This window comes from Lucilia cuprina, chromosome 4, assembly GCF_022045245.1.
Source record: "Lucilia cuprina isolate Lc7/37 chromosome 4, ASM2204524v1, whole genome shotgun sequence".
In the NCBI taxonomy this organism is placed as follows: Eukaryota; Metazoa; Arthropoda; class Insecta; order Diptera; family Calliphoridae; genus Lucilia; species Lucilia cuprina.
This window is the reverse complement of record NC_060952.1, coordinates 24,497,192-24,515,759: the sequence shown is the minus strand read 5'-3', so window position 1 is coordinate 24,515,759 and position 18,568 is coordinate 24,497,192. Positions and strand designations below refer to the sequence as shown.

The 18,568-nt window shown below is 28.1% G+C and overlaps 4 protein-coding genes across 8 annotated transcripts in view; 2 read left to right on the top strand and 2 right to left on the bottom strand.

The window, feature by feature from the left end:
• LOC111674768 (oxysterol-binding protein-related protein 8) overlaps nucleotides 1-1,020 on the bottom strand; it is a 35,162-nt gene extending 34,142 nt beyond the window's left edge. Inside the window, exon 1 of the mRNA XM_046950040.1 lies at nucleotides 988-1,020. The gene's annotated coding sequence lies outside the window, so the exon portion shown is untranslated. The remainder of the gene's footprint in view (nucleotides 1-987) is intronic.
• Nucleotides 315-5,693, bottom strand: LOC111674793 (thioredoxin domain-containing protein 9). Of its 3 annotated transcripts, none has more exons than XR_006940760.1 (4): nucleotides 5,575-5,693; nucleotides 4,908-5,183; nucleotides 1,775-4,714; nucleotides 315-1,707 (listed from the first exon to the last, which is right to left on the bottom strand). XR_006940760.1 is itself a non-coding variant. In XM_023435452.2 (3 exons), exons 2-3 carry the CDS (start codon nucleotides 5,082-5,084, stop codon nucleotides 4,241-4,243), a joined length of 651 nt encoding a protein of 216 aa, XP_023291220.1. In that variant the 5' UTR covers nucleotides 5,085-5,183; nucleotides 5,575-5,693; the 3' UTR covers nucleotides 315-4,240. The 3 variants fall into 3 exon arrangements, 1 of the variants encoding a protein (XP_023291220.1); XR_006940761.1 differs by having other exon boundaries at nucleotides 315-1,703; XM_023435452.2 differs by having other exon boundaries at nucleotides 315-4,714.
• A 355-nt stretch (nucleotides 5,694-6,048) lies between these two features.
• Nucleotides 6,049-14,708, top strand: LOC111674757 (transcription factor SPT20 homolog). 3 transcript variants are annotated; one of them, XM_023435410.2, is made up of 2 exons: nucleotides 6,049-6,202; nucleotides 12,080-14,708. In XM_023435410.2, exon 2 carries the CDS (start codon nucleotides 12,128-12,130, stop codon nucleotides 14,021-14,023), a length of 1,896 nt encoding a protein of 631 aa, XP_023291178.2. In that variant the 5' UTR covers nucleotides 6,049-6,202; nucleotides 12,080-12,127; the 3' UTR covers nucleotides 14,024-14,708. The 3 variants fall into 3 exon arrangements, with proteins under 3 accessions (XP_023291178.2, XP_046806000.1, XP_046806001.1); XM_046950044.1 differs by having other exon boundaries at nucleotides 6,071-6,323; XM_046950045.1 differs by lacking the exon at nucleotides 6,049-6,202 and adding an exon at nucleotides 8,301-8,319.
• Nucleotides 14,709-16,323: 1,615 nt separating this feature from the next.
• Nucleotides 16,324-18,568, top strand: part of LOC111674859 (transcription factor IIIB 90 kDa subunit) — a 42,778-nt gene continuing 40,533 nt past the window's right edge. Inside the window, exons 1-3 of the mRNA XM_023435537.2 lie at nucleotides 16,324-16,523; nucleotides 16,595-16,963; nucleotides 17,037-17,141. Coding sequence (XP_023291305.2) covers nucleotides 16,451-16,523; nucleotides 16,595-16,963; nucleotides 17,037-17,141 — 547 coding nt within the window. The 5' untranslated portion in view covers nucleotides 16,324-16,450. The remainder of the gene's footprint in view (nucleotides 16,524-16,594; nucleotides 16,964-17,036; nucleotides 17,142-18,568) is intronic.

Below are 18,568 nucleotides of genomic sequence, written 5' to 3'. Positions count from 1 at the left end.
TTTATAATTTGTTTTAATTTATACTACTTGTTATCAACATACATTATTACTTTTCTTTTCAGTGTATGTACTATGTACAATAGGGTATAATCAAATTTCGGTCTTACTAAGCGATAACCAATATTTTGTTATGTACTTTTTTCTATTTAGTGATATTTGTATTAACGATATTGAAATAATTTTTTTAATATAGATTTCAAACTTTAAGCAACAAAGAAAATAATTTTCCTTTATTTTTAGTTGCCTAATTGGGGATATTATGTCTTTCACGAAAACGCTTCACCGTTATATCAAGATTTTTCAATACTTCTCAATTTCACAAAATATTTACAACTACAGTAAATAGTTATTTAAAAAGAAAACTATGTTATTGTTTAGAATTTAATGGCACTACATGCTAATAAGGATAATATCATATTTCCATTATTCATCAAATATCAATATGCACGTACATACTAAACATATATAAAATGTCATCATATCCATAAACAATCCATGGGTTAAGTTTTTTGTGTGAAAGGGTTATAAGCATGCCAATTTGACGCTTATAAATATATTTAAAAAGTTATGCCCTAATGTACAAGTACTATTTAAGAACAAATTATAATTTCTTTATTACCCGCAATGTTTACTCTATGGTTATAAAGTGTATGTTGTTGCTGTTGTTGGAATTTTATGAGATAACGGAGCATTTAATATGAATTAAATGTGTGCGTAAACTCGTGTACATTACAAAAATGGGTTAGAGGTCAAAAATGGGTAAAGATTAATAGTGGAAACCTTATGTTCTTATTATTTTGATAATAATCCTAACAAATAAGAATTATTGTTAGCTGATGTGTAGTCTTATAATTGAGAAAATCAATAACTCAAAAATTTTGGATTCTCGAACAAAAAAATGTACTGACTGATTCACAAGTATTATTTATTTAAGCATTAGTATAGTATGTACATATGTATATCCATATGTATGATGTGTTTTATTACCCCGTATGTATGTATTGTAGTTAGTTATATGACTTTGTTTTTTTTAGTTTTTTGCTAAAATATTGATTTTTTGTAATTTTATAGCATTTTTCACTTTTTTTCGTAATTTTGCCAAGAATCAGCTTATTTGTTTTAATTTAATTTATTTTGTTTGTTAATAATTCGTTATCTCTTTTTCTAATAATTTATGAGTTTTGAAGTATTGAATCACAGCTTTCAAAAATATATTCCATAAATTTGCTGTTTTTTATTTTATTTTTTTGTTTTTTGTTTTTTTTTTTATTTTTTATACTACTTCGTCATCAAAATAAAATATTAAGCAAAAAAACTTTGTATTTAACAAACCACCACCACTTGACAGTTTTTTTCTTTGCTTAATTTCTATTCCAGCGTTTTTTCATTGAGTTTAATGCAAACGTAACACGTAACCACGAACAACTAACTCAAGTAATTCCGTAAAATGTATTTTCTCCCCATGAAAACTAAATGTTTATTTGCTCCAAACTAGTTTTTCATTTCTACTGTGTTTCTGTGTCTGTTTCGTTGAGATTTTTAGATTTTTTACTATGTATTTTCTAAGGTCGTGCGTGCGCATGTTTTATTTACCACAGATGAGTACAACTAAACAGTTGTTTTGTTTTTGTTTTAAGTAAAAAGGAATTATGATGCTATGAGCTCATCATCCACATCATCATAGTATAAGCAAGCCCACAAAACTAGCTAGTGAACAAGCAAATAGGATTTGTCATCAATGTTAAGCTTTCTCGTATGGTTTACTGTTTTATACCTATTCCGTATCCACAAAATGTACAATAGCAACTCTTGGACGAATAACGAATTGGTTTTAAAAATCAATGAATCAACCAAGCAACCGGCTTTTACGCTGATGTCTGCACAACTGTTTTTGTCACTTGCAATCCAAAACCATACTAATTTACTTTCACTTTACTACTAGTATTCTTTTGCTTGTTTTTCAGGTTCTTTAACTGAATTGTAGGAGGGAGGGGTTTTAAAATTGGGGTCCAAAGTTTTAATTATTTTGTTTTTCTTATGGTTTCTTTTGGAGGGATAAAATGTAATTTATTGTTGTTTTTTATCTTAGTTTGTTTTGTGTATGTTACAGCTGTTTTTGACTTTTGTTATCTGCCGTTTAAGCGTGCTACCAGATTTCTGTTGTTCACTTAAAACAGGGATGGGTTGTTGACATGAATAGGAAATTAATTCATTCCAAATTCAATTCAATTTTGTATTAAATAAGAAATAAGGTATATATTTATTGTAAGAAAGAAAGAAAGAAAGAGAGAATAACTTTATTTAAAAATATCATTTATAACACCAGGCTTTAATGTATCATAAAATTTGGCACCAGTTTAAGTTTAAATTTCTATGTATCGTTCTACGGGAACTGGTCGAAAATGCAGTTAAAAAATGTGTACCATTGCAAACTAACTATAGCCCAATAATTTTATCTGACTCGCACTAATCTAATTTATTATTTCGTATAGCAGTTTCCAAGTTATTTGCATCAATTGCTTGCCTTTATTCAGATCTACTTACCTTGTTTAAGGTTAGATATATTAAATTAATGGATACCAAATAATACTTTTGATTAATTTTTGTTCGAGGCTTCAAATCTCTATGTAATAACATAGGTCGAACTAATCTGGGTTAACCTTAATTATATTAGAAAGAACCCGTTGTATGGGGCTTAGGTTATATTATGGGCCGATTTAAACTAATATCAGTATAATCGTTCGTTTGCCAAAAGTATTATGTGTGCAAGAATTATTGACGAGTACTTTTGGTATGGCATAGAGAAGGACAAATATTTCTTTTTTTCATTACAAAATTCAAATTTTTCTTATTGACAATTATTATCCAATTATAATAACTTAGGAGAAACTTTCTAAAAAATTGTATTCATAAAATGACAATAGGGCTTCTTTCTTTTATAAAAATTTGTATGGTATTTTTCCAATGCAATATAAAAATCCTCAATTTAATTATAAAAACTCTATTTATATATCTAAAATTCCCAATTATATTCACCCCTATTCTGCATTCAGTTACACAACGATCGAAAACTGGTAATCAAACAATAAAAGGAATTTCAATAAAAAAAGAAGCAATTCCATTTTGTTTCAATGCTTTACGATTGTATTCTGCATTGTTGTAAGTTATTAATTTTTAAATTTTACATATCTGTTTATCTATGATTAAAGCCACAAAATATTTGTTTTGAACATAAAAAAACTTATACATGCATTTTTTATTTTAATTTAAAAAAATATTACATTTTAAAATTATAAAAATAAATTAAGATTATTTTTTATTTTATTAATAAGAGAACGAATAAAATAAGTAGAGATTTTGTTTTTTTTTTTTTTTTTTTTTTTTTTTGTTAAGTCAAATTTGATTTGTGAATGAATATCGTATATTTTGCTTTAATTCTTTGACACTATAAAAATAGGAATTTTTGTATTTTATAATTATGTATGTATGCACTATTGTTTAAATGAAAATATACGTTCTATTTCTTTAGGACTATAATCGCTTACAATTCCCATTTGGATGGTTTTATGAAAATTTGTCTTTATTTCTAAAACCCTCTGAATAGCTGTATATATGTTATTAGTTAGTCCATGTAAATATGAACATTTATGGATGTTTACGTTTAAATTTTTGATGTTGCTAATTTTGCTTATTATAATGTATGTATATTACTTTTATTTTGCATTAAGAAAATATGTTTTATTCTAAATTCTACGAAAAAGTTGTCTTTTTAGTTTTAATCCTATTAATAATGTTTTTATTATAATTTTGTGCTACTTTTTATAAAAGACATTTTGCAAAAATAAAAAACACAAACAATACTTAATTTTGTAGTTATAAAACTAGGAATTTTTTTAATTTAATTAAGACAAGAAAAAATACTTCATGTCTAAAATCAAGAGAATGTTAATAGTAAGAAATTATTATAAAAAAAGATTATCATGTTTTTGTAGGGTTTTTCTTGCAATTAAACAAACAAATTTTGTTGAATACATTTTGATTTATAAGCATTTTGTTAATCAAATAAAGTTTGAATATTAAACTTTCAAACCAGAGCTTAAGAAAAAGAAGACACTTGGGGAAAACAGCAAAAAGAAAAGGCAGGCAGGCAATACAACAGACTAATGTATGAAAACAAATAAAATGAGTAGTCTCTAACACTAGTTTCTTTTTAAACTATTTCGATAAGTGTGAAAACAGGTTAATCATCAAAATCAATATCGGAATCATCTGAATCATAACCACCACGAATAGTTTTTCTAGGACGATTTATATATGTTTTCTTTTTAACATCTGGCGGTGTCATCAGATCACCCTTGTAATCTATGGCACCAGACTGTGCTATTCTCCATTCGAGCATGTCAGTTGAGAAATCATCACAATTACCCAAGTCGGTAAAGCCGACAATGAAATCCTTTGTTTTACTATCCTTAATCAAAGCTATGGTGGGAATTACTTTGATGCGTAGACGTTGTGTAAGAAATGGTGATTTTTCAGCATTTACTTTGCAAAATTTTGCTTCAATATGTTTGCCAGCCAAAATTTTCAAATGCATGTCGACAATACGACAACGTTCTGTACAATCTCGATAAAAATGACAAACAATATTGGGAGATTTTTTCGAGACTTCAAAGAATTCCTTTTCGTCGGCCAATTCTGTGTAATTGCCGTGACCCTGAAATGAGAGAAGATATATTTAATATTATTTTTACTCATCTTTATGTGTACAAATTGTTTATTAATAAGTAAATTGTTAAATATAGTTATGGTTTTAGCAAATTTTATTGCAAAGTCATTTTGTTACAAATACCAGCATAAATATATTGTTCCTTCATTAAACAATTAATTTAAAGTTTCATTGAACTTACATTTTTTAACCATTCTTGCTTTTTTGTATTCAGTTCCTTCATCTCTCTGATACGTTGCTCTCTTAAAGTTTTAAGATCATCCTTATCTAAATTATCGAAACGTTCCAATTGTTCATCCAATTGTTTTTCAATAACTTGTGTTAGACCAGCCAATTGATTTTCCAAAATGTTGGCCATTATATCGCTGTTGTTGATTGTTTTTGTAAACTTTTGTAATTAATTTTTTTATTTTGAGACAGAAATTGACAAAAGTGCGTAGGTTGTTGATTAAAATGACTATTTGTCGGAACGGTAAACACATTTAGACATGAGACAGACGACATAATAAACATGCAGCAGCAACAACATGACGCCCAAACAGACACAGAAGTTGTAGTCATAGAAAGATTTAACCCGGTTTTTAATAATTTTAAACAACAACAATTACATGATTGGTAGTTGTAGTATTGGCAACAGCAGCAGACGTTTATGTATATTTACCACCCGGTAAATTTGTAAAAAGAGTCGTAAGACGTCATTTATGAAGAAGGCGAGGCAATTTTTTTTTCCAAAAATGCAGGTGCCAATGTTTTGAAGAGAAATTTTATGAAATTAATTAAAATATGAATAAATTAAATTTGTTTATGCTAAAACAGTCAAAAAACTTTTAAAACATATATAAAATTACCTTAATAACTATATTTTCTTTTTATATTTGTTAAAAAATCTATTTTATTAAGAACTTGTCCCACACGAATACTAGAAAATATAAAATAAGTTTGAACAACTCTGTGTTATATATATTCTAATTTGACAATTCGCATGATTCATAGCAGAAGTTTGAGAAGCATTGCTTTTGAAATGCAGCTCTGTTAATAGTGTAAAAACGCTTTACCACCAGACTTCAAATGCGGTCGATGTTGTTCATATGAAAAATTCTCAGTTAAAATTATATTAATTTTTTATTTTATTATATATTTATACATATATTGTAATTTTACTTTTTAAATATCGTATAAATATTATTAAATAAAAATATATAAATACGGCGTCAAAATAATAGAAGATTGAAGCTATTACAATGGACAACGGCTGAAAATTTTAATATTTATCGGCGGCGGCGCATAGCCGACTTTGAGGCACTCGAATTGGACCTCTGCATTCGTCTCTATTCGTTACTTTTTTGTTGTGCTCTATTCGTTTCGTGTGTGTTTGCAATTGTGTCTGCAATAATAATACAATTAATTAATTTAAATTAAACAAACAAATATTGTTTTCTACAAACAATTTAAAGAAGAAAAACTGTTATTTAAAAGGTTTGTGTTAGTTATTAAAAGATCAAAATATTTTGAATTGAGGAAAATATTGTGTAAATTATCTTATTTATGTTCGCGGCGTTTGGCGTCGGTTTTTCCAACTGCAATTGGTATTATTGGGGTAGGAATTGTTATACAGAAATTTTAAATAAGTTATTGGTGTTAGTGTTTAAGCGGTTTATTTTAAACGTAAATAATTAAAAATTGCTCATATTATATAAATTATATTTTATTAAATGCTATTTTTTCATTTATGATTGACTCTTGCATACAAATACAAAAGCCAACGACCGCCATTTTTGAATATAAAAAAATAAAATCACACACTCATACATTCATATAAACATTGTTATTCCTTCGTTTATCTTAGCATGGGTACAGTGTTTGGCATGGATAATGATTACATATACAATTGTTTATATGTAAAAATTTTCTGAAAACTATGAAAATACTTATCCAAATAAATAAGCAAACTTTATACATAAAGAAAATTTTATAAGGGAGATAACAAACGTGACATTTTGTTGCTTAAAATATACACTTACGATCATTAAACGCTTTTCAAAAACAGGGGGTTATTTTCCATTCGATGTATTACAAACGATTTATTTAATGTCGTTTATAAATTTATATCATTGCATTTATATCATTGCATTATATCTATTTTGATAATTATTTATGAAACCGAATCTGTTCTCAGAAATTTTACTTGTTTTACTGATGTTTAAAAAACTCATAGTTATGCTTTGTACCTAATGATGTTCTGGTCGACTCAAAACCCGTTACTGATTGGATGTTTTTCCAAAAATTTAAAGTATTTTCACAAGCCGTTTATAACATTAAAATCTATATTATTTTATGGCTGCAATTTAGAATTTATATTAAAAATTTTTTACACTTTTTATATACAAAAGCATTTCATAATTTTACATATTTATATTAAAAAAATAAAATGATAAACGAGCATATAAGGTTCGAGTTTTTTTACGTAAATAGTGTATATGCCATTAAGATTGACTGATATCACTTTTTAAGAAAACATTTCATAAAATTATAAAATTATACATATTATTACAAGGAATATTTATTATATTCTTGGAGAAAAAAGTTAGCAACTTGGAATAAAAAATGCCTTGTTCATTACCAATTGCTTATTTTATAAACTGTTTATAAATCAAATTTTGTTTTATAAACCTTTTATAAAATAAAATACCTATCTCTTCAATAACAAAAAATGGTTACTAATTTTCACAAATTGTTTTCTTTTTTTGAGAATTAGTAACAACTTTTAGCATGGTATAAGTAATAGATCCATATTTTTAAATCATGACTATTAGTTATTGAACAGACATAAAATGTTTTTGAATAAGGGTGTAAATATTTGTTATTTACTGATATCGCTAAAATATGCAAACATTATTAATTTTTTGTGCAATATTTTACGAATTAAATAGTTTTTTTGCGCTACTAAAAATAGGCCTTTTTATCGATATGTCAAATTTTAATCTTTAATTTTAAAGCTGACATGTGTTGTTATAACGATCAAAAAGCCAAAAATTTAAATTTCACTAATCCTATCTCAAATTATAAAATCAAATGTCCATAACAAATTTTTGAAAACCTATAAAAAATTAGTATGTATGTTGTTATATCATTGATTGGTATTGTAGAGATCTATATATCTCTCAAATTTTAAAAATATTGACTGACCGGTTTGTGTGTATTTGACTGACAAATTAATTATATGTATTTTCCTTAACAAATTCAAAGTGTTTTGAGCATTAACAAATTTCGTCATTACTATTTAAATATTAAATGCACATTTCCTTATTTTACTAGACTTGACTGTAAACGCTTTTTGCAATTTTAAATTTGTATCTACTAATACATATGTGTTTATGTATATGTAAGACGAAGCAAATAAGAAAACATTCTGAAAAATAATAAAAAACAAAAACAAAGAATTTTTCATAATTACATAAAGGGATTGGCTTACTTGAGCATTTTGTGAATATTAAAAGAAAAAATAATAAACAAAATTTAAATGGGAAGCTAACGGCTACGCAGACAGACTTATGAATCGATGGAAGACCAGCCAACAGGCAGTATTTTTATTGGTACGACAATTAAACTTTCTGTAGATATAAATGAATAAATATTATGTACATATGTAAGTATGAATATTAGATAGACTCATTCAAAAAAATATTTAAATTATGCACAGAAATCGTTTGAAAAACACAATTTTATGTTTAATATAAAAAGAGTCAGTCTAATGTTCATACATACATACATACATACATACATACATACATACATACATACATACATACAGCTGTGTTCAAAAAAATAGAAGTGAGAAAAATAATTGTGCAGCTTAATTTAAAAAGGAAAGATTTAAAGAAATCAAATATTTTTTTCACGATATTTATTTGATAAGTGTTTAATATACAAAACAAATGTCATTTTGTAAATAGGTTCATTAGTTTTTTTGGTATTAACTTTTTTCGAAATCCATATCCGATTACGACTGTTCAAAAAAATAGGAGTACCGTATAATATCTTATCTAAGTTAGATTAATTTCCTTTATTCGAAGTAAATATTTGAAATATGATTTAAAACTGGTATAATTGATTTTGAGGTCAGTTCACAATTATTTCCTTTAAAATCCTGAAAGATAATGTCAGAATTGACAAAAATAATGAATACGACAACAAATTACATTTTTAAATCTAAATGAATTCAGAAAATACATTGGAAGCCCATTAAACAAAAAATATTAAGCTCTAACCAACTTTCAAGGAAGTTGTATAATAGGAATGATTCATGATGGGTCTTGACAAAAATGGTATGGTCTAATAAATTGTAAAATGGTATCGTACCCCAAATGTTGTAGGTATACATATTAGTCCAAGGAATGCTCTCATATTCCCAATAAACAAATTTGATAAAATGGCGGTGATGTCGTATAAAAATATTTTTGATCCTAAATTGGTGGAAGCTCGTTCCATAGGAAGTAGGTATTTACATGGTTGTCGACTTACTGATTCTAAATCAAAACGTTAAAAGACCTCGCGTATAACATCTTTTAAGGCTTTCTGAATATATTTGTTGATAGTCGGCCACGACATGTGTCATCAAACCCCTCAAAACCGTTGTCGGAAGGACATCAAGTTCCGGAGGTTCATATACCCAAATTCTAAATTACACCTTCACAAAAATGACTGATGTTGTATTGGCACACATTAATTAATAAGATTTTAGATGAAAGTGCTTTCTTTTTTGTTTTTATTTTAAAAATAGTTGAATTTAAATCGAATACTCCTATTATTTTGAACAATAGATTTTGTATATAAATTTAAAAAAATATATATTTTTTTATAAAAATTTCTTCAACATTCAAAATAACGGTTATAAAAAATTAGAGAACAAGTTAAATAAATAAATTATAAAAATATATAATTAAAATTGTAAACCTTTCCCTAAAAAATGTATATTCAAAATTTTTAAAATTTTAACTCCTATTATTTTGAACACAACTGTATATACATATGTATGCATATATGCCATTTGTATTGAATGGACTCTTTGTATTTCTTTCAAGTTAGAAAATTACATTTACACTAATTTCGGGTATAAATTCTACATAATATAAATAAATAATAGGTACATAATATTGATGTTTATGCCTCAATAGTTCCCCTAGTAAAAACATATGTTTTTTGTTTTATAAAATGTTACAATGTATTTAAACGTTTCCGTTTTTTTTTTTTTTTTTGTATAATTAAATATAAACAAATCTAAATGCATTTTGTAAAAATACAGGGAGTTTTGTTCGTTTTTAAAATAAATGATTGTAGCAACTTAAAAAAAGAGAAAGTATAAATTTTTCAGTTGAGGTGAAAGCTTTTAACTCTGCAACAATTTGTTGCAAATACACCTAAAATTTTGAAACTAGTTTTTCATATACATGCTTTGTACATACAGTGTTGTACACTGAAAAAGCAAAATATTTTTTCAACCTTCTTCGGGAATCTCATAACAGTTTTTGATCCACATTAAATAATCAAAGTCTGCGTGAATTAAGTGACCAGATACCTACACATATTTTGCAATATCATGAAATCAAATGTTTGCATTTAAAACAAAAACAACTACATACATACTTGAATAAAACAAAATAGACAAATTGCATAAAAATAGATATAGAAATACAAACAATATCAGTGTAAGCAAGTGCATCCAACAACATTTTCATTGCGTTCTATTTTGTTTCTCATTTTGTTGTTTGCAATATAAACTTTATGCACATTTCGTTAAAAATGACTAGTTTTTGGTGGCATTTATTGTGTTTTAAGAACAATACGCCTAAAAATAGTAATAGATATAATTATATATACATTTAATTTGCTTATTTTTATACCTTTTTTTGAAGGGTTTCCAATACATTTAATTCCGCGAACTATACCAACAAATTTTGATTTTACATTTAGTAAAATATTTTTTTAATGAAAAATAAAAAAATATTCAAAGTACCTTTTTCACAGCTTTTATTATATATTAATTTTGCACAAGTATATTAGGACTTTCTGTTGTTGTTTCCTTTTGTGTAATTTTTAGGCAAATAATATTTACCTACTACTGTTAATATTTCGACAAAGTCTTAAAAAGAGGAGCTTAATGTGATTTAAATGTTAGACAATTGCTAAACTTTTATTGGCTACGTGAGGAAAGGCGAAAAAAAATTAAATTATTTCTTTATTATAATAATTAAATTATGTAAATACTGCATATTGCACCCTAAAAGCAGAATTTTTACAAGTTTTGCCTAAATTACTGCGTCTTTACATATAGAAAGCCATAAACCTTTTTTGTCTAAAAGCAATAAATGAAATTGACTTTAAATATAAAACAAAAGATTAATACAAATATACTAGGTATTAGAAATTTAGTAGGTATCATATTATTAGAAGATTTAACTAAAATGCTAAGATTAACATCTAACACCATTTACTCGGAAAGCATTAGTGCAGGTAAATGTTCTACCTGCATCAAGGATTTTCAAACTTATCCTATATAAATACTTAGCATCAAACGATAATGCAACAGTAATTCTTTAGTCCTGCTAAAAGTAACAACGAGTTTAACTCTATTTTTTGATTTATAAAATCAGAAGTGTTTAACACGAAAAGTTTAATAACATTAAAAAAGTAAACTGTCCAACAGTTAAAAGAAATTAACAGTATTAGAAAATTGACGGTAATTTTTTTTGGAAAAGTTTAAAAGATTAATAATTAGTTTGCAAAATTATTTAAGTATGTACATATTTGTTTTATTGATTTGCCTTTTGAGAAGGTCTCATATTACAAATACACAAGTGTATTTGATTTTTTGTGGTTATATTATGTAAGAAATACTATTATTCTTTTGCGTTAGATAAATGTCATTTGCATCATATACATATGTACGTACAATAAATTTAGCTTATTTTTACATGGTTAACATGAACAACTTCAGTTTTTTACAATCATTCATGCATACATATTGATCATGATAAGTGTTTAACATTTATTATTTATTTTGTTGTCTGTATTATTTCTTATTAAAAAAGAACTATAAACAGAGGATATTAAAATGGAAAGTTTGTTTATGTTGGACTGAATTCATTGTAGTCTAACTGGGATATTTTGTATACTTTTAGTTATCCGATTTCATAATCTGTATGACATTCATACAACATGCAAAAAAACATATTATATTTATGTAAATATACTTTTTTTACGTCGGTTAGCAATTGCTAACCGAATATCTTTAAACAAATATAAATTATAAAAATTAAAAAAAACTGATGATTTTTGTATTTTATATCTTTATAGTTTAGATCTTCCAAAAAAAACTACTTTAAAAGGTCCTTCCTTTAAAAAATGTCAGCCAAGACTTCAACACAGCCGGGACGTCGTACACCATTGTCATTGAGTGGAACCGTCACTAAACCCCATCAAAATAAAGCTGGCAGTAATGCTGGTGGTCACAATGCCAATGGTCACACTTCCAATAAACAAGATAATAAATTGCAACAAGCTAAGACTGAGCAACAACAGCAATCAGTAAATACTGTAGATACTAAAGAAAATCCAAATAAAAAACAACAGGCTGATAAAAAACAACAACAACAGCAACAAAATGAAAATAATAAAAAATCTAATGAAAAAAATCAGAATGGTGTAAACAGTAATAAACAACAGCAGGTTAATGAAAGCAAACAACAACAACAACAACAACAACAACAACAGAATAAGGATAAGCAAAATGGAAATGAAAATAAAATAAATGAAAAAGAGAAAAAAGAAAAAACGGACAAGCCGAACAAATCAGATAAATTGGAAAAACAGCAGGACAAAGTCGAGAAAGGCGAAAAGGTAGACACTAAAATAAAGGAGAATAAAGTAGATGATGATAAAAAACAGGAACAAGAAAAATCTGACAATAAAAAGGAAGAAAAATTATCTAAAGATGTGAAGGAAAACAAAGAGGATCAAAAGGTTGCTGAAAGCAATGAGAAAATTGAAGCACAACAAATTAAAAATGATGATAAAAAATCTAAAGATGAAAACCAAGTTAAAAATGCCGATCAAACACCCAAGGAAAATGTTGAAAATATGGAGGTTGTAGAGGAGCAAACATCACAGCAAAAATCTCCACCGGTCACACCTAAAAGTAATAGTAAGGCCAACAAAACTTCGACTCCTGTCAATAAAACCCCCACAAAAGCCACCGAAAAGACTCCACAGAAGTCTACGCCGTCTAAAACTGCAGTTAAAACTACTCCCAATACTAAACGGGAAGTAACCACAACTGTAGATGATAATGATGACATTGAAATGGAACCTTTGGCTATTGAAAGTTCCCCCGTCAAATCATTAGAAACGCAAGATGTGGCCCATATTAATATTGCTCCTTCTGCCACATCAACCCCCGGCAAATCACTTTTACCTAAGCGTAACCCAGTGGCTCCAAAATCCGATGTGCAACTTGCTATGCAATCTGGTATTTCGCCTGAACGCCCTCGAGCATTTTCACAAATTTCGGGACGTAAGAGTATACGCCCTATTTCGGATTATACTCCTTCTAAATTTCAATGCAATTCACAATTTCGTGAATCCTACAGACGTATAAATACCGAATTGGATGTTACAAATACCAGTATGAATGTAACAGTCGGTTCTGAAGTGCCCAATAATTTGTCATTCTCTTTCTTTGGACGTGGACGCAAACGTGATCGTACACCACCACAACATTCTCAATCAGCCATTGGCGAATTGCAAACTGATATGGAGATTTCGCCACCCAAGAGAGCACGTCTAGACATGCATGGCTTTTTCAGTGCTGTCTCTTCGCCTCTTTCCTTGTTGCGCAATCGTTTCTCCAAGGCCTCTTTACAAAGCAGTACTCCCGTTAAGTTACAAGAAAAACTTAACGCAGCGGAGGATGAGATCGAAGTTCAAAATGTATCTGGTGTATCTGTTCATGAAGATATTGGCAAGTCCGATAAGGAAACTACTGAAACAAATACAACAGCCAATGATGATAATAATGCAACTTTGGGTGAGGAAGTCAAAGAGTCAAAACTAAAAACAGACATTGAAACACCGACATCTGCTCAAGGTGATTCTGAAGGCAAAGGATTTACAGATGTTTCTTTGAAAACCTGCGGTATGGAACAATCATGCGAACAGTCGGACATCAAAATCACAGAGACTCCATTGCAGCCTGTTGTCGGAGATCCGATGGCTAAAAACAAAAGATGCATTGTTATGTAAACCATTTATTTTGTATAACATTTAGAGTTAATTTTTAATGTATAATCATTATAATCTAACATATCCCCCCCATTACCTGCCCTGTCCTTTCCTTTTTCAATTAAAATGTGTTATTTTATGTCGTCTGTAATTAAGAGAGCTCTAATCTAAACTTTGAACGTAAACGTTATGAAAAAATCAAAGTACATTGTATAAAAATGTATTTAAAGCATTTTTTATAATTTAGTTTATAAGTAATTAATTGATAAATGTTTCAATTTCTTGATGTTAAAAGAAATTGCTAACAACCAGAGCTCATTGTCTACAACATTTTCTGTTATGGACTATTTCTTTTTACATGTCTTAAGGTATTGTCTTACAAAAAGACATGTAATTACAAATAGTATACACTTTTGTAAGAGAAAATGAAAAAGTTTTATTTTTAAAGAATTTCAATTCTTTAATTTTTTGACTTTTTTAACACAAACTCGTAAAATTGAGTTTTGTTTAAATTTAAAATTTATTAAAATATGTGTCAATTTATAATATTTTTATGGTAATCCTTTTTTACATAACATTTTGCAAATCTGTCTTGCACATCTTGAAAGGAATCAATTTCTATAATATTTAAAACATTAATTTTAAAGAAATCATAATAAATATAACATAAAATTTTTAAATAAAAGTGATTTTTATAACAAAAAAAGTCGAATTAATGTTTTATTTCTCTGTGGCAAACATTAAAAAGTACATACTATCTCAAGATATTTAAAAAAATATGTTTTCACATTTCTTGTGTCAATCTTTCATAAATATCAGATCAGAACTTCTGAAAATATCAAAGTTTTTAAACGTATTTTAATATACTTTTGTATTGGATTTTAAAACTTTAAAAAGCTTTCCTGGAAAGTACAAAAAATATGTACTTTAGCTTTTTATACCCTACACCACTATAGTGGGGAGGGTATTATACGTTTGTGCTGATGTTTGTAACATACAAAAATATTGGTCCAATACCCACCTTAAAGTATACCAATCGATTCAGAATCATTTTTTGAGTCGATTAAGACATGTCCGTCCAGCTGACTGGCTGGCTGTCAATGTAAACCTTGTGCGCAAGGTACAGGCCGCAATTTTCAAGATAATTTGATGAAATTTGGACCAAGCATGTTTTTTTGGCACAGGGACGAAGCCTATTGAAAATGGTTGAAATCGGTCCATTATTTCACCTAGCCCCATACCTCCCGATTTGAACTTTTTTGCCATAATTACGTCAAATATTCTATTATCTCTCTGAAAATTGGCACAAATAAGTTATATATAAGTATAACTGACACTGCAGATTTTCGTAAGGATCGGCCCTTATTTGACCCTAGCCCCCATACAAACCCCCCTTCAAAAAATGTCTTTAACGTCTAAAATTGACTTGTAACCATTTGTATCGCAATGAAACTCAACAAAAGTAACTTTTATTTAAAAATATATCCTTTCCCATATTTACCGAGGATCGGCCCATATTTGACCTATATAAAGCCTCATTTTGAAATTTTATTTTTTTTCAATAAATTGTTTAAATATTTTGGAATTATGGCAATATTCAACGTAAAAGTTTCTTTAAAATAAATAAACATTTTAAAAATATACTCATGGTGTAGGGTATTATATGGTCGGCCATGCCCGACTATACTTTCCTACTTGTTAGTACATAAATATGTTTATATTATAAGCAAATATCCAGTTGAATTAAAAATTACTTGTGAATAGAATTCAATCTTTAGTATCCGTCATTGACATGAAATTTTTTACTTAGACCTGGTCCACACTTTTGTTGAGAAACTTTTTTCTTAATTCTCTTTTGAAGTTTCCTTAATGTCCGCATATGGAAACTTTTGTATCAGAAACGTATTAATTGCATTGATTTGTTGTACGAATGAGATGAATAACAAAACAAGTTTCTGAGTATGGAAACTCCGTACTCGGAAATTCTGGATGATATTCTTACTCTTTTTCTCTCATGCAAAATTAAAAGTTTTCCAAAAAATGTTATAGTGTGGACCGGCAGGTACCGTACTCAAGCAAAATCAAAAGTATCGTTGTGTGGACCGGCAGTTACACATTTTGAAAAGAACGCACAATTTGAAAATTAACGGCTATACATTTTCACAACACTCCAACGTGTGGTGAGTAGTGGTAATTTAATATTTGGCATATTAAAAATACAACTCTACTTCTTCGGAATAAAAAACAGCTGAAAATCGCCGGATTATTGTTTACATTTTAAATGACAATCATATGTTTTTACATTCTCTTTTGTGGTGCAGTGTGTGAATTTTCTAACCGTGTGTAGTAAACGAAATTTCTTAGATATTGAATTTGGAATCTTTTAGTTGAAATAAATATTTATCGAAATAAATTTAAAATATCTAATAGATAGAAATCTACGTTAAAATGTCGTCCGGTATAAAATGCCGAAATTGTGGTTCTACGGACATAGAAGAAGATAATGCACGTGGTGATCGAGGTAATTTATGCAAAATAAATAAATGTTTATTTTTATCCTTTTCAATAAAAATTCTTATACAAATACTATAGTTTGCACCAACTGCGGTTCGGTACTTGAGGATTCGTTAATTGTATCTGAAATACAATTTGAAGAAGTAGGCCATGGCGCAGCTGCTATCGGTCAATTTGTCTCCGCTGAATCATCAGGTGGTGCCACCAATTATGGCTATGGCAAATTTCAAGTTGGTTCTGGTACTGAATCGCGTGAAGTTACTCTAAAAAAGGCCAAAAAAGAAATAACACATTTGTGCCAGCAATTGCAGTTGACTCAACATTATATCGATACTGCATTGAATTTCTTTAAAATGGCCCTAATGCGTCATTTGACCCGTGGTCGTAAAAGTACACATATTTATGCAGCCTGCGTTTATATTACTTGCCGCACGGAGGGGACATCACGTAAGTTAATTATAAAAAGTATTTTTTATGTATTCTTAATGTATTCTTAATGTAATCTTTACCATTTCTTTAGATTTACTGATTGATATTAGTGATGTACAGCAAATTTGTTCATATGAACTTGGAAGAACTTATTTGAAATTATCAAATGCTTTATGTATAAACATACCATCAGTGGGTAAGTGCTAAGTTGTAAGAAAAATAATTAAAATTCGGTGTAAAAATATATTTTATTATCCTTGCCTTTAGTGACATATAAGTTTGTCATTCCATTTGTAATATTCACAATACAATTTTCGATCGTATAAAGTATATACATATGTATATCTGTATCCTTATATGTAGATAGCAAAGTCGATTAGGCCGTGACCGACCCTATAAAGTATATATTGCGGATCCTTATAGATATCAGAGTCAATTAAGGCGAGTGCATCTGTCTGTTAAAATCGATTTTCAGAAGACCTCAGATAACTTAAAAAATCTTTAAACATTACGATTTCCTTAACATTTTTATATAATACCTAAAGATTTCTATATAATATCTAACGTTTCATATAAAAAACAATAACGAAAATCCGACCTTATGTGTATTATTTTCAATCAAAGCTGCGGTTTAATTGCAAATCCCAAATGCTGCATAAACCTTGAAAATAACGTTCCATATGAGAATATAGATTCTTGATCGGTTATAACTTTTATTCCATTTCTAAAAACTGAAAATTTAAAGTTGTGTTCAAATGTTTTTTTAGTTGCTAAAATAATCCTTAATTGTGTGAATTATTAATTTCGAAAATTTGTACGAATATATTTTAAGGCTGTTAAATAATTATCTAAATCGTGTATATTTATACCCTACACCACTATAGTGGGGAGGGTATTATACGTTTGTGCTGATGTTTGTAACATACAAAAATATTGGTCCAATACCCACCTTAAAGTATACCGATCGATTCAGAATCATTTTTTGAGTCGATTAAGACATGTCCGTCCGTATGTCCGGCTGGCTGGCTGTCCATGTAAACCTTGTGCGCAAGGTACAGGCCGCAATTTTCAATTTTTGATGAAATTTGGACCAAGCATGTTTTTTGGCACAAGGACGAAGCCTATTGAAAATGGTTGAAATCGGTCCATTATTTCACCTAGCCCCCATACAACCGTACCTCCCGATTTGAACTTTTTATGCTATAATTACGTCAAATATTCTGCTATCTCTCTAAAAATTGGCACAAATAAGTTTTATATAAGTATAAATAAGTAAGAAATTTTAGTTTTTTATCAATAAATGGCTTAAATATTTTGGAATTATGGTAATATTCAACATAAAAGTTTCTTAACAAAAAAATAAAAATTTTATAAAAGTAAAAATTGTAAAAATATACTCATGGTGTAGGGTATCATATGGTCGGCCATGCCCGTCTATACTTTCCTACTTGTTATAATACTGCATATATTTTTTTATTTCTTATATTTTACAAAATATTTGAGATTAATCTGCACTTGGTTTTGATCCTGTATAACTCTAATTCCGAAAAATTCCATATTCAAGGAATTCATTAACAATGTCAGTTCTGAAAACTTGCCAATTGACATTTTTTTTTTTTTTAA

Coding starts and splice junctions, on each gene's coding strand:
- LOC111674793 (XM_023435452.2), bottom strand. CDS start 5,084: ATGGCCAACATTTTGGAAAATCAATTGGCTGGTCTAACACAAGTTATT. Junction 4,715..4,907: donor AGCAAGAATGGTTAAAAAAT/GTAAGTTCAATG, acceptor CTCTCATTTCAG/GGTCACGGCAATTACACAGA.
- LOC111674757 (XM_023435410.2), top strand. CDS start 12,128: ATGTCAGCCAAGACTTCAACACAGCCGGGACGTCGTACACCATTGTCA.